Below are 16,497 nucleotides of genomic sequence, written 5' to 3' on the forward strand. Positions count from 1 at the left end.
TGAATAAAAAGAAAAAAGTAATTTTATAAGAGGGCATTTTGCAAATCTCATTTAAAAAGTACCCTGAGACATACAAATAAAATGAACTTTTAGCGATTTCTATGAATATACCGAGCTTTGTCCTGTTAAATAAACAATAAAATAAGATAAATAAAAGTTTTTTTTCAGAGTATCAGTTCAGAGTTCACATTAGATTAAGATTTATTCCAGTGTATAGATTGTTGCATTGTGAATTTATATAAAACGTGAGTAACTTCCAGTGACTCCTGGTTCCTAACTGAGAGATGCAAAATACCTTACTGTAACTTTCTCGTGTTGAATCCTTATTTGTTTAATGTCATGAGTTCATTGACATTAGGCCGCTGCTGATAAAACTTGGAAGTTGCAGAGGATCCAGTTCAGGACCCCGCCCAGTCCACACAGCCACTCCCCAAACTCCAGCGACATCCCACAGTCACACAACTTTTCTCTCAGTCTCATCTCTTCGCTCGGTCGAATAACTAGACGAATCATCTCACGCTCCGGGAATGGGATCTTTACTGGGTTCAAAGAAAAACTTCCAATTTTTTCGAGTTTACGCTTTGCAGAGGCTACTTTTCAAGCTGCAGGGATAGTTGTTACTGCAGGTGCAGGGTGACACCATCAGAAGGTCACTGTCCAATGACTTCGAAGACGCATCAGAAGTTGTCAGGGAGGTTCAGACGCTAGAAATTAGTTTAACATCGTAAAGTGGGCTTATATGAGTTAAACGCGATTACTTAAACTGAGGCGTGCGTAAAATATTTGTGCGTAAAGTTGGTGCTGTTGCGCACGGTTAAAATTTTAAATAGTTGAGTCCTCGAAGGGCAGGTAATACAAGAGCGTGTAAAATACATCAGATTAGTTAAGTTTTAAATCTTTGAGAAGTGTTGATACTTTGACAATCATGGCAAAATGGTTCAAAGATTTCCCCATAAACCTGAAGAACGGGAATGAACGGGTACGCTCGGCCTCCGAATCTGGTCCCCAAACACGTCCCAAACCTTCATTTTCTCGAGACAGTCTGAAGGGAAATCAGCGTAAAGATGGCGGAGTGGGGGGTCTACTGGCAGGGAGAAATAGGAAAAATTCGGCTACAGAGTTGGGTCGTAACAACACAGGATCTGGTGGGACAGTCTGGGATACTCTCACACCTGGAAAAGGTCGCAAGAACTCCAAGATCGAAACATCAGATGAGAACCGTCCGGTCAGGACCTCTAGTCTGGCACAAGCGTACATCAGCAGGATGATCAAAGTGGACAAGCAAGACAAGACCCCCAAACTCAACGGGATAAGTGAACAGAAGATGCCCGAGAGCGAAAAGGGAAAGTCTGACATTAAAACAACGGTGAGTAATTTCTGGGGATGGAAGCACAGCTAATACAAATCCCATGCACCAACTTTTGATGTTCATGTTTCATCTGCTATTTATTTGCTCTTTATTTTAGAATCAAACCAAACCAAGCTGAGGTGCATAGCTGCATGCAGACTAAAAGTCAATATAAAGTGCAAAACACATTTCATTGTGCTTGAGGTCAGTGCTTTCCTTTGTGTTTTCCCTTCCCATCTTGGTTCATAACCCTGTATTCAGTTTCCAGCTCTCTCAAAAGAGTACAATGCAGTTTCACTACATTGTTACAGATCAAACGGGCAAACACAATGCGCTGACCTCTTTGCAAAAGTATTTCCGCTTGTTCCTCCATTACTTGTCAATCAGTCATGGACACCACAGAGAGACACACTGATTCCCCCCCCCCCCCCCCCCCCCCCCTGCTCTGTTGTCTCCATATAAAGGTAACATCTGAATAGGTAGCAGCCCAGCATTGTGCTTTCTGACTGTTTTTTTTCCGTCTCACAGCTGATTATCCTGGAGGACTATGCAGATCCTTTTGATGCAGAGAAAACCAAGGAGCAGAGGGAGGCTGAGAGAGCAGGAATGAATGATGGTTACATGGAGCCCTATGATGCCCAGGTCATCATCACAGGTGAGATCAGACAGACAGGGTTCAGGGTCAGTCTCCCTGCTTAACACACAACGTTTCTGGTGACTATAGAAGGGCTTCCTGACTGTGGTTATTTCAAACCAGTCTATTTTTGATTCTGCTCTGCTCTGTTTTCTTAGAGATTGCCTTTAAAAAGAAAATTAAAAGAAATTAAAGTAAATTAAAGTAAAAGTAAATTAAAGCAAACCTTAAGTTCATATGCAGTATCAAAAATCTGATTAAGTTAAGGCAGCCATACTGACTGTAGAAAAAATGCAAACACATGACAGGGATGCACAGCCCAAAGAGCTTCCTTCACACTGTCAACACTTATTTTGAGATATAAGAGATTCAAACATATCAAACAGTTAAGTGGTGTCTGGACTGAAGTTTGCCTGCTGACAATGTTGATTTATCTCTTAAAGCAATTTGTATTTCAGCTTTTTTGAGCTGATCAAGTTCATGATTCTGTAATATTATGCAAGCCAAGGAAAACGTTTTACATACTTAAGCTCAGTTTGTTTGTCCCCACACTATCTCACATTCTTACTAAAGGGACATTTAAAGGGACAAAGAGCCAAACTAGACCCTCAGTCTGCACACTGACTTCCCTCCCCGCTGGCGGTTGCTATAGGAACAGTGTTGTGCAGGGACAATGGGTGCAGCTTCCTCTTCCAACTTCCTGTCTCCTGCCTCTGTTTCCTTTGCCCCATTCTCTTGATAGGAAGTTGGCCCCAGTGCCCCCCCTCTACACATAGACAAATACGCATGCACACACACACACGCGCGCAGGCACACACACACACACAATACTTTATAGTCACTTATGTGTAAAAAGAATCAAAAGACCCCCCTCACACCATCCCAAAACCTACAGCCCCCCCACCTGGTCTCGCCCAATCACTTCCCAGCAGTCAGGAAGTGGCTAGTCAGTCAGCCAATCAGCAGCTGTGTTGACCTTTCCTTCCTGTAACTCCATTGTTTGGTCACACAATAGCGCAGACACACAGGCTACCTGTCGGACAGCAAAGAAACACAACAAGTCAAATTCCCTTAAAATATTTAAGTGCTTGTCATGACACACATTTTGTCCAAAGATAAGTGATATGTTAGATGGTTCACAACCAAGCAAATTAGTTTTAGATAAAGAAATGCATAACTGATAACAATTTCTCAGTTATTTTGGTGAAAACTTAATTATTTCACACATGAATAATGTAAAGAATCATAAAAGGTCACACGAGAGAGGGGGAGCACACTTACACTATTGTCTCAAGACATGGCTATTTTACAAAATGAGTCTACTGTATCCAGTCACTGTCACTGAATAATATACAGTAAGCACAGGAGAAGCTTACTTTGCCAAAAACTGTCTTTGAATTTGTTTGTGTAAGGTTAATGTACACAACTATTGCCATTTTTACCTAGAAAACAGATCCATATCTAGTCATTAGGTCTGGCTGGCTCGGTATAACATCAGTGTCTGGCTGTTGTGAAAGAAGTACTCAGAACATTGACATCATTTTTTGCATTTGCACTTGCAAACTTACAAACTTTGCCTTTGTTTGACAGTCAAAAGTGCAGACAGACTCGTCCACTGCCGCAATCAGATGTTAGATGTTGTGGTTATGTAACATGCATCTTAACCGGTAGTCTATCAGGGCATGCCTGAGAAACTTTACTCAAGTTAAAGTAGTAACACCTCAACATAAAAATACTTAATCACAAGTAAAAGTCCTGCATTCTGAAGAAAGTATCATCAGAAAAATGTACAAAAAGTTAATCAATATGTTAATGATATCATCATACAGTTTATATTATACAGAAGTATTTCAAATAGTTACTAGTTACTAGTTGTATGTAAAAGAATAATCTGCAAACTAACTAGTAAGTATAGGTGTCAGACAGATGTAGTGGAGCAAAAAATGCAATATTTCCCTCTACTCTAAGTACTTATGTACTTGAGTAAATGTACTATGTTAGGTCCCACTACTGCTTTGTCAAATATGAGACCAGAAAACATCTACATGTGAAAATGAACAAATCACATGATTGTGTTGCTGTAGAGGTTCGCAGACGGGGCTCCAAGGACCTCCTGAAAGTGTGTGTTCTCCTGGACCGAGGCCAGAGAAAGGGGAAAGGAGAGGAGGGCAAGCCCACGCCCCCAAATATCTATGACACACCATATGAAGGCGGACAGGAGGGCGGCAGTGAGGGGGTGTGGATCCCTGTCACACGGCCAGAGTCTGATGTCCGTCCTGCTGGAGAGTACGAACTGCCCTGGGAGTGGAGAAAGGAGGACATTGTTAGAGCTCTGTCAGGTAGAGAAAGGGAAATAGGGATGATGGGAAGGGTGGTGAGGGGTGGTTAGGGTGTGGAGGAAGGATGCTATGACTTTTATTTGTACAGTAATGCCACAACAGTTTTATGTTTGCTTTAGAGAGGAAACAAAACAATCCTGCTGAATCGATTTCCAGAGATGTGTTTACTTTGGTAGTCCTGGCAAGCTTTGATAGAACGTTATTATGAACGGTTGATTTTGTCTCTCCTGCTTCCTCCAGCTCAGTTTGAGGCAGTGGATTGTTCTCCCAGTAAAGAGAATGGTTCAACCACTGGCCAGCAGCAGCCACAGCAGCAGCAGCAACAACAACAACAGCAGCAGCAGCAGCAGCAGCAACAGCAGCAGCAGCAGCAGCAGCAGCAGCAGCAACACACTCTGAGACAGAAGAGCTGGAACCACAAAACACTTGTATCCTCTTCTTCATCCTCCTCCTCTTCTCCCTCCTTTCCCTCCTCTCCTATCCTCAAACTCTCCCCTCTCACACCCCCCTTCTCCTTCCTTCCCCACCCTCAAACTCTCACCCCTCTCACCCTCCTCCAGCCCCAACAAACTTTCACCTCCCTCACCTACCTCCCCTGGAGCCCCACTGGATGGGGAGGCAGCCAAAGTGGAGCCAAACTTGCCGCTGGAGAAGCAGAGGTAAGGAAAGAGAATACACATCTGTACACACTATTATAGGCATACAGGTAACATCACAAAGGGGAAGGTATGCAATGAATTGATTATTTGATGTTGATGCCATGTTCACAAGATACTGTACATTTTCAGAAAATATATCAACACAATTAAAGACTCAAAATGTCAATATTAGCAAAAAAATTGAAAATATTTGAATCTATTTTACATCATTGTATAAGAATTAATGGACCCGTACTGACTAGGAACACATTTGTACATATTTTGGTATAAATAACAGTTAATATGATCAATTTAAATATATATATATATATATATATATATAGTACATAGTTCTCTATATAGCAAACAAGTCCTGGATTCAAATCCAGACTGCTCCCATAGTACAAAAACATACAGGTCAGATGAATTGGAAACAAGAGTTTAAACGTGTATTAAACTTTTGATACATTTGTAATATCCCTTCTGACTATCCTTCCTGCTTCATGTTGAAATGGTCAACAACATCCCCTGCAACCCTGAACAAGATTAGTGAGTAGAGGGAATTAAGGAAATTAGCTGAGTGCTGAAACATTGTATTGTTAGTACTTATCAAAATTAACACCACATTTCTCATTAACTCTACAGAGTAAAGTGGAAATTCTTGTCCCCCTGCCTGTAAAAACACAGACAGATTTAGCTATGTTTGCACTGAAAAAAATGCACTCTTCAGTGTTGGCTGCAAATTTATTTCGCCTTAATGAAAGTTGTGAAGCAATCAAGCAGATTTACATCAATATTTAATGTGATGGCTCACAAGGTCAAATACAGTCCAAATGCTGCCAGTGTTCTTGGCCAAAATGTCACATATAATATATTAAACATGGCACTGCAGGAAATATTTAGTGAAATTGGTTATATATTTCTGAGAGTGTTAGCTAGCAGCAACCCTTGAAGCACACTCTCTCCGAATGAGGTGCTAGCTCTGGATGGAGAGTTCACCCTTGAGGTGAGGTTTGATTGAATAGACAGGAGAGACCTCGTTTTAACTTTAAACCTTCCTTTTCCCTCATCTCACTAAGCATGGCCTTTCTGTTCAAATGGAACATGTGAGGAACATACTCAGAGTATGTTAGCATTTGTTCCTCTCATGTTGTGGCTGAATGTCAGTGTGTTTTGCCTCCTGGCATTAAGGCCACATACAGCCTGTTTATATATGGCTCTAGCCTGTAGCCACTGTCAGCACCACCTTGTGTCTTAATAGGCCTCCCTCGACCCTCTGCACAGACACATGCATTTTGTTTACGCATTTACTTATCTGTTTGGCCTCTCAAGTTCACCTTTGAAACTGTAAATGCATTCAGTCCTCAACATAAATCTGTCTGATTTACGGTGACTGTAAATCTTTGTTGGGCTGTTTCTCTCTCTCTCTCTCTCTCTCTCTTTCTGTCTCTCTCTCTCTATCTGTCTCTCTCTCTCTCTCTCTCTCTCTCTCTCTCTCTCTCTCTCTCTCTCTCTCTCTCTCTCTCTCTCTCTCTCTCTCTCTCTCCGTCTCTCTCTCTCACCATCATCACCTATCATTAACTTGACATCTGACTTATTTCCATATGTCACTGTGCTATATGTCACTGATCTTCTGTCTCTTTCTGAATCTCCCCTCCTCCCTCCCCTCCCCTCCCCCCCACCCTCCCACCCACCCCGCCTCTCCAAGCTGGTACCATGGCAGTGTGAGTCGGCAGCAGGCTGAGGCTCAGCTGCAGCGCTGCAGGGAAGCCAGCTTCCTGGTGAGAGACAGCGAATCAGGAACCAGCAAGTACTCCATCGCTCTGAAGTGAGTGCACAGATGTGTGTTTCGCCTTTGTGCGTGCGTGTGAATGTGTGAGTGTGTGAGTGTGTGTGTGCGTATGTGTGTGCGCATGCGTGTGTTTGTTGAGCACAGAACAGGCATGCTTTATAATGCAACATGTCCATATTTATTTATGTTGCTATTTTTATCCCCCTTTGTTTTGCCACATCATGATCTCAGTTCTACTTCGGTAGAGTTATAATGGTGACATTGGGAATCTAAAATATGGCCCTCTGATTTTTTTTTTTCCTTTTATTATGCCACATGTCCTCCTGTCGGTTCAAAAACAGTCACAGTTATGGCACGTATCCTGTTATATAGTGTATTCAATAGAATAAATAAGAATGCATCAATTTTGGAAAATGCGTTTAGGTGTTGGTGTTCACTGATTTTGCCTTTAACACTGTTTGACTATATTATGATATAACTAAGGAGCTGGAGTATCTGGCATTATTGTGGCAATCTCTGAGGTGTTCATGCATGAGATGTGTGTCATTTGTGGAGAAGACACTACTGTTAAGTGTGCCAGGAACAGGTTCTTTAGGAGAATTGTGTGTGTGCGCGTGTGTGTGCATACGCCTGAGTGCACATTTGTTGCACGCTGCTCATTCATTTGAGAGTCTACATCATTAACTCAATTTACACATCCACTGAACTTGGAAAACGCCCAGCCTCATTTAGGGAAAGACAGATAAAAGAGCAAATCCTTTAATTATGACATCTATATAATGCTTCTGTTTCTTATCGTCTTAATATTCTTAGCTGTAACTGGGGCTATGTAACTACTACTTGCTAGCCTGACAGTATTTCAGCTGACAATATTTTGTGTGTCTCTCTCTGTTTCCTCCTCCATTAGGACCAGCCAGAATTGTGTGCACATCATTGTGGCCCAGACTAAGAGCAGTAAGGGCTTGGGCTACACACTGGATCAGAGTAGCTGTGTCTTCTCCAGTATCCCCGAGCTGGTCCACCACTACCACACGCACAGACTGCCTTTCACCGGAGCGGAGCACATGACCCTGCAGCATCCTGTGCTCAGGTCACACTGACCATGCACAGACGACAAATAAACACATTGGGACACAAATGCACACGAGATACATATGACACATATATGCACAAACGCGCACAGATACACACACATAAACTTGCTAATACATGTGCATACACACATACTCAAAGACATGCTGCTTGGGATTCTCTGGTGTACTACTTAAATAAATCTATATTATTAACTTTGGGCATGTTTGCGCTGTCTACATGCGCCACCTAGTGGTCAAATCAGATACTACAATGACCAGAATTTCATATTTTTGCAGTGCTGCCAGTTTGCAGTCTAAAATCAACAAAACACACAACAGCAGGCACACACGGGCTATACTGAATTCATTTACAGATACAGGAAAACCATCCCTTCTTCCACTGCTGAGTGTATTTGCCCATTGACGGACTTCACAGACTGTAAATACCATGCAAACCAAACTGATTTCTGCAATACCTAAAACAATGCACTGCATTTAATGTAATCAATTTAAAATTTCAAAGAAAGTGCAGAGGCTTATGATAAACACAGAGGTGCTGATATAATCGATTAGCACCATGCCTGTCAGTTAGGCTTTGGTCTATAAGATCAATACACCTGATTGGAGTATATTTATTCATCCATCTGACATGTCAATCACCCTATCGATCCATGGTGAAAATAAGGGTCATTTGCCAACCACTCTGTCTGTCAAGAGAAAGAGCTGTATTGATTAGATGATTAGAATTAGTGTAGTGGGAGGGGTCTTATAACATTACAGTACCCAATAGGCAAAAATGTTTAAGTGCACAAATAAATATGTGAATATCATGTCGATTCTTGTGCCCTCGCTGTAATCTAAATATGACGTTATGAAAAAGCTATCTTACTTATTGTGAGCCCTACCTTAACCTAAATATGCATAAATGATGTATGTATGAGGTGATTGTTGGATATTGTCCGATTTATTTCAACCACACCATGATGTGGGCTGTATATTATTGTTGTGAGACATTTATTCAGCAAATAAAGGAAATTTGAGTTTAACTGAAGACAAACCATTTTATTAATAGATAAGCTGCTAGCACAAGTCAAGGCAAGGTTTCAGGGGAAAAGCCACTGAAACAGAGATGAGAATCTAACCAGGATGAATCTGTGTGCTCTTCTGATGTAGCTGTAAAACCATTGACCTGAGTGTGAAATCAATTACAGTTACACACACACACGCAACCTCACACATGCTCACACATTCAAACATGAGCACACATTTGAGCACGCATACAAAATGCAAAGATAGATAGCGTTCACACAAATAGCATTTACTCACACAACCTTTTTTCCCCAAACGGTGGTGTATTTAAAACCTTGCCAACACAGACACACACACACACACATAAGCTTTATCCCCACAATGGATGGAAGCATGGAAGCACATGTTTGTGGTAAGATATGTCTTACCAGTAAATGTGTATTTTTTTGCATCACTTAGAGAGTCAGTGTGTGGGTGATGTGTGTGTGTGTGTGTGTGTGTGTGCGAGTGTGAATGTGCCCATGTGTGCATGCAGCCCTGTTGTGTGTGTGTGTGTGTGTGTGTGTGTGTGTGTGTGTGTGTGTGTGTGTGTGTGTGTGTGAGTGAGAGAGAGAGAGAGAGAGAGAGAGAGAGAGAGAGAGAGAGAGCGATAGAGAGAGACTTTTTCTGTTCAGGGATTACCAGGTTGCCATGGTGATTAGTTAGAGTGAGGTTGGGCCATCTCTACAGGGATTGAGGAGAGGGAGGAGAGAGAAATAAGAGAAAAGAGGGAGGAGAGACAGACTGCAATATAAAATGAGCTATGAATAACCGTGGCCATAGTAGCAATATAACTCCCCCACAGAATAGCCCGTTCGGTTTGTGAATGGAGAATGGCAACATGTAATGTCAGAGCAGACAAAAAGTCTAGTAAGTGATAAGTAATTCACTGCTGTTATTGTCAGCTCACAAATCAGATTTTTGTTGTACTCTATTGATTACACGACCACTCGTCAGGGTTCAGAGTGCATGGTCGACTCCAGAACAAATGTGTTTGTTGCTCAAAGACACTTCAGCGAGGCAGTTTTTTCATACATTTGCACCCAGGTTTTCATGTTTTCAGGGGGAGCCATCTCTAAACTTGGCCATCCTTCTGTCCACAAACGTGTCACAAATGGTATTACACAACAACAGACACTGCTAACCGTCACCCTTCCTTCCATCCGTGTGATCTGTTGTAGTTAGTTCTCTATGTTCTCTTAATTAAATCACAAAGTAGGTCAAAATAAACAGTAAGCCCGAGGTGTCAGACGTACGATTCTTCTAGTGTTTTTCAGTCTGTTTTTGGGAGTGTTGAATTTGGTCTCCATCCAATTTTATATTCCTGGTTTCTAACATCATTCTTATGCATAATATGTATCATTCTGCATTGTGGACATTTTTTAACTAGTTAGTGATGAATTAAGTACGTAAAGTAGCAACACTAAAAACTAAAAATGCTCTGTTACAAGTTAAAGTCCTGCATTCAAAATGTGCTTAAAGTATTAAATCACTCATTATGTAGTATAATGTCACTGTTATATTGTATTATTTTCACTATTATTGTTGATGCATAAATATGTAATCACCATTTAATTGTTGCAAGTTGGAGCTAACATACTTTTTGTGCCGTACAGAACATCATGTTTTGTAAGAATATCATACATTTTCTAATGTATGTAGTGAAATAAAAGTATAATATTGCCTCTAAAATGTAATGAAGTAAATTTACTTGGTTACATCTGACCACTGCAAATAATCCTTCCTTTTAATTTGCTGAGTCCTACACTATTAATCAGCCTGTGATTCAGACAACGGTAATCAAAGTGTTGCCCAGATATGACAGAACCACAGGAAATAATTTAAGCCAACAGAAGACAGAATGACAGTCGGAGAGGAAGGGACAGAGCAAAAAAGAGAGAGAGAGGGACCGTGAGGGGGTGTTAGGGGAAGACAAGCACTCGTGGGGGTCCCAGCTTTTAAATAATTCAGAGAGAGACTCACAGCACTCAGTGCAGAGGAGGAGCACTGTCAGGTCAGCTCATTCACTGCAGAGGAGAGGTAGAGAGGGAGAAAAGGAAGGGTTGTACGGAGAGAGGGAGAGAGGGAGAGAGGGCGAAAGGAAGAGTGTATAAAGATAGCATGAGAGAGGAAGACATTACTGTGAAAGAGTTTTCCTGTTTGCATGCCTATGTACATGTGTGTATGTGCGTGCGTGTGTGTATGCATTGTGTGCATTTATGCATGACTGTATGTGTGTGTGCGCCAGCTGTGCATGTGTACTCTTCTTTGTGTGTGTGGGTGATGAAAATAGACAAAATGAAGGAGAAACAGGTCGTTTCCTCTTAGAGCTTTCTGGTTTCTCTTAGTCACCACGGCAACTGCCTCCTCCCTCCACCCTTCGCTCCTATTTACTTTGTTTACTCCCCCTCCATCCATGCATCCCTCTCTCCCTGCCTCCCACACTTTTCTGACACCCTTCCCCTCCCTCCCTACTGTTTTTTGTGTGTGTGTCTGGTACCCCTCTTTATTTGCTGCATTCCCTCCTCCCCTCATCATCCAAATCAATTGTCATAGTTCTCCTATTATCTTGTACCCAAATCTCAGCACTGACTGCCCAGTGAGCAGAGTGGAGCAGCAAGTGCCTATATTCATCCTAACTTGTGTCTATCTGGCTGCACTCCGTCCTCTGCACCTGCCCTGCGCCCCCCCCCCCCCCCCCCCCCCCCCCCCCCGCGCGCCCCCCCCTTTTCTGTTTGGCTCTTGCATGCTTGACTTTGTGTATTGGGATTAGAGGTCACTTTGGGGGAACATTTGAAGTAGAAACAATAAAAAACAGACAAGACATATCCCCTCCAGCTTTTAGAGGGTACATTTAGAGGGATTGTTCACAGAATAATGATTACATTATGGTCAGTCAGTCCTGGAAAGATAAGGTGGTGTGAGGTTATTTTAATGGGCTCAGATGTGAGGTGAGAAACACATGGAAACCAGGGCAGTGAGAGAAACACCTGGACACACAGCTACCTTTGATTGTGTTACTCTAAACAATTATATTTAGAGTCATCCATTTTGCATCTAGGCAAAATATACTATCCCTTAAATGTTCTTATGATGCCTGACAAAAAAGTGTACTCTGCTAAATTTGAGATGATATGAAATATCATACAACTATTTGGCCTGAGGCTAAAGATAAAGCTGATAGAGATGAAAGAGTTTGACAAGGTCACCATAAAGTCACTGTTGAGCACCACAAACACTCTGAACGCGCCCAAGAGCACTGACTATTATATGGTGATATGTGACTTTGTGTGGGGAAGACACTGGCATCGCTGTCTGGTCTGTGGAGCCTCTAAGGTATGCCACATCCTCCACCCCCCATTCCCCCTCCCCTCCTCCCGCTCCACCCCCGCCTCTCCTCCGCGTCGCATCGCTGAGCGGTGTTCAGCACGGACAGCCAGCAACAGACCACACGACCCAGCGCAGAGCTTACCTGGGTCCGCCGAGATATTTATATTTTACCCTATCTACCGAGAAGAAGTGTGGACCGACGGACAGCTCTGACGTCACCATGCCAGGTAGAGAGTGAAGGAAAAGGTTTGGATAGCGAGGAGGAGGGGAGTAACACTGCGGGTGTGCTTTGGGTGGCCTCCGGTGTACACCTTTCGGGTTCGGAGAGCGCTCGGACGCACGTATGATGATGGACGTCTGGCCTCAGCTGCTGCTGCTGGCTCTCCTCGCCATTGCTGGAGGTGAGTAACCTAACTTCTTCGCCTAATGGCTCCATCGATGCGCTTTTGTATGCATCGTCACCTTTACAGGGCCAAAACCACCGTGCGTTTTGTGTATCCAGGGAATGGGTTTCTTGAAAGTGATGAAGGAGTGAGTGTGAAAACAAAAGGAGTGGTTAGATGCTGAGAAGAGGCAGAGGTGGAGAAAATGACTCTTTCATTGCTGTGTCACCATCTTTTTCACAACAGCATCGAGCGCGGCGGAATGATGTAGTGGGGAAACATTGCCCACTCCATATATTACATGCGCACAATGCCGAAACACCAGCAAATGCTGTATCTAATATTATCGGTTTTATCGGTTTAAAACCTAAAATAAATCATTGACGTTCATGGGTCTGTTGTTCTCAATATGTTGCGTTTAGATACCTTACTTTATAAAGTAACACCATGTGTTCTCGTATCTCAGTAATATTCCTGTATGGACTTATTAGTGAGCCTTTTTATATATTTCTATTGGGGCTCTCTGCTTAAATCTAATTTGGCTGCAAATAAGATGAAATGGGCCATATTTTGAACACATTTTAATAATTTAAAGCAATTAAATATATTTTAATACATTTCTTACATACATGTCTGCTGATTGATTAAATGCATGAAACAACACAAACAGCAGATAGTGAAGTCTGTTAATGAGCATACACACACACACACACACACACACACACACACACACACACACACACACAAACACACTCACTATATTACAGTGTATAGGCCTATTTTAGAGAGGCAGAGAGAGAGAGAGAGAGAGAGAGAGAGAGAGAGAGAGAGAGAGAGAGAGAGAGAGAGAGAGAGAGAGACTGTGTTATCACTCACTTACCTTGCTCTCTCTCATTAACACTGAGGTCTTGGATTGAGTGGGCAGGTTAATGAGAGGCAGGTTGAGCTAAAACAACTACATCCTGTCATCAAGGACAAATGATGTGTCATCAGGCAGTACAGGAAAAGCCTCCTTTACAGTATATAACAGCTTAGACAGATAAATGGTCTTTTTGTCTTTATGGAGGACGTGCAGTGAGTAGATAAGGCTGTTGTTGCAGCGCATTTGGAGCAAATGAGGTATGTGTTAAGTGTAAAGCTATTAGGGTATTGGGACATATTTTACCTCAGTAAGTTGGCTCTAATTTGGTGTTAATTTCTGTTCAGCGAGGGTTTTCCCCAGGCCAAGTGAAAATCACATCAGCTGATTGGCTGAGTTATGGCTGCCTTAATGTTTTCAGCCAATCTATAGTAGTGAAAGGGCAGAGGCCAGTTTAGTGCCTCCAAGCAAAAAGACTGTTTGTCACTGCCTGTATACTGTAGCACACATAACCACACACACAAACACACCTCATTCCACTCACACACGCCTGGCCATCTGCCTTGCACTCACTAACTGTTCATCATCACCCATGGCGACAACATACTCTTACTTTCTCTCTGTCACACACACACACACACACACACACACACACACACACACACACACACACACACACACACGCACACACGCACAAAGAGGGCTTTACCAGTTCACCATAATACATCTAGGAGCAATCACATAGACAAACAGTAAAAGATCAAACATTTTGACCAGTACGGATAGAGTGTGTGGAAGAGATACAAACATGGATGAACACATACAAAACAAACATGTGATATTATAACAGCAGGCTTACAGTGAGTTCATGTTTGACTTAAGTGATCATTTTAATTAAATATCATACTCAAAAATACATTTACAAAGTGTTTTACAGATAAAAGAACATATAGATATACATAAAGACAAAACGGAAAATGGAAAGTGTTCTTGTAGGGCTGCAACGATTAGTCGATTGATTAGTTAATTTGTGAAAATTTAAATTTAAATTTGTGAAATTTGGAGGAAATGACTCTTTCATTGCTGTGTCACTGTCCCTCCCAAAATTAATTGGTAGCTATTTTGAGAATTAAATGTTTTTCATATCTAGGATTGAAAACGAGTTATCTTGTCTCAGCTTCTCACTTATGAGAAATATCTGCTGTTCTTTGTCTGATATGATAGTTAATGTAAAAGGTTTGGCTTTTAGACTATTGGTGGACTAAATTAAATTAATAAAATAAAATAAAAATATTTGAAGTATGTGAAGAGGTCAACATGGCCTTTAAAATAATTTTCTTTAAAAACATTTTTCAACATTTTCTGACATCTTATAGATAAAAGTCAGTAGCCGAGAGAGTAACTGTTAGTTCCATGCTTAATATCAGCAATGGTAAAGCTAATTAAAAATTAATTAAGCTTGAAATTTCTTTTTAACTTATAGAAATTAAATTGACTGACAATACTGTGTGTTGTTTGTGAGGCTCCTCTGAACTTGCTGCGTAAGATTTGGCTCCACTGAGCAATCAGTTCAATTTTCTTGATCATTCCAGAGTTCAAAGAAAGGTGGGTTGTGCATTAAAAGAGATAATACTACCAACATGAAATATCACTTTAAGGAGCATCATAAGCAGCTGGGTACTAATGAGTCATCTTTCCTTAAGGGAGAAAATATGATTAGCATCATCCTCAGAGACTATAAACTCAATCCACACACAGACACATGCTTGAAGAAACACTCAAAATGAGCACATGGTCACACACACACACACACACACACGCACGCACGCACACACGCACGCACGCACGCACGCACGCACGCACACACACACACACACACACACACACACCTGGAGCATTAGCTTGTAGTAAAACAGTAATATTTCTCATTACTTCCCCTGCAAAGAGGCAAGCAAAACAATTATAATTATAATACACTAAGAAAACAAAACAACATGTGCTAGAGAATGATGTTAACATTGATGAATGATGGCACCCATGCTTGTAACCTTCATATCACATTTACATATATGAAAAGATGAGACGTGTGTTTGTGAGTTTATGCACCATTTTAAAGAACAAACATATCCGAATCACAACGTCAGAGCAAATATTGGTGATGATAGAATGACATTGAGAAAAGTCATAACTTCAACACCTATGGGCCCACAACACTACTTTCTTAGATAACATACACAAACGGAGTCTCACCTTCAGTGGCCGTGCAAGGACGCTCAAGGATATATATCCGGTTGTGTGAGGAGGATGTCTCTTGTCATTCCCCCAGAAGGCCATGCATAATAAACAGGTCTGTGGTCTGGTCTGAGTTGACCTGATGTTGGGGTTACTGGATATGAAGCACAGTGTGCAACAGTCTTATCAAAAAAGGACGTTAAATTAACTTTTATCAGCTGCATTTTGAAACAGATCTATTTGCTGTCTTCCTCTTTTCTTTTCATGCGTGAATGTGAATTTTTGTCACTTTACTGTATGTGTGCAGTAAGGGAGTGTCAACTAATCATTTCCTTGGCAGGGCTAGAGCCTAGAAAGTTCTGCTCAGTCAGTTAGCCTGTCATCACTTTTCTGCTGCACCGCAGATCTCTGCAGCATCTCAACGTGCACATTACAACAGCCGTCCTATTGTCTCTCTCTCACTCTCTCTCTCTGTCACTTTCTGCCTTTATCTGGCTCTCTCGTTTTCTCTATCTCTTTGGACTGACTCCCAACACACAGAGCAGCAACAGGACCAGATCAGCGGATATGGCACCATCTGTGATTAGTAATGCACAGCAGACTCGCAACAGAGGCCCACATTCGTATGTGAGACCGTGTGTGATTTCGTGTGTAAAACAGTGTGCTCTCATGTGTGATTTGTGCAAGATTGTGTGTGTTTGTGAGTGTGTGTGTGTGTGTGTGAGAGAGAGAGAGAGAGAGAGAGAGAGAGAGAGAGAGACAGAGAGAGAGAGAGAGAGAGAGAGTGAATGAATGTGCAGC

At 41.8% G+C, this 16,497-nt stretch overlaps 2 protein-coding genes across 2 annotated transcripts in view; both read left to right on the forward strand.

Annotated features, from left to right (window-relative positions):
- Window positions 1-16,497, forward strand: part of slc50a1 (solute carrier family 50 member 1) — a 390,175-nt gene that overhangs the window by 113,757 nt on the left and 259,921 nt on the right. The gene's annotated exons all lie outside the window — the stretch shown is intronic.
- Window positions 489-10,617, forward strand: she (Src homology 2 domain containing E). The gene is given in 7 exon segments (XM_062423396.1): window positions 489-1,366; window positions 1,877-2,003; window positions 4,067-4,321; window positions 4,562-4,824; window positions 4,826-4,980; window positions 6,668-6,787; window positions 7,659-10,617. Coding segments are annotated over 7 exon segments (1,554 nt in total). The 5' UTR covers window positions 489-925; the 3' UTR covers window positions 7,852-10,617.

Source organism: Scomber scombrus, chromosome 7, assembly GCF_963691925.1.
Source record: "Scomber scombrus chromosome 7, fScoSco1.1, whole genome shotgun sequence".
NCBI classification, from domain to species: Eukaryota; Metazoa; Chordata; class Actinopteri; order Scombriformes; family Scombridae; genus Scomber; species Scomber scombrus.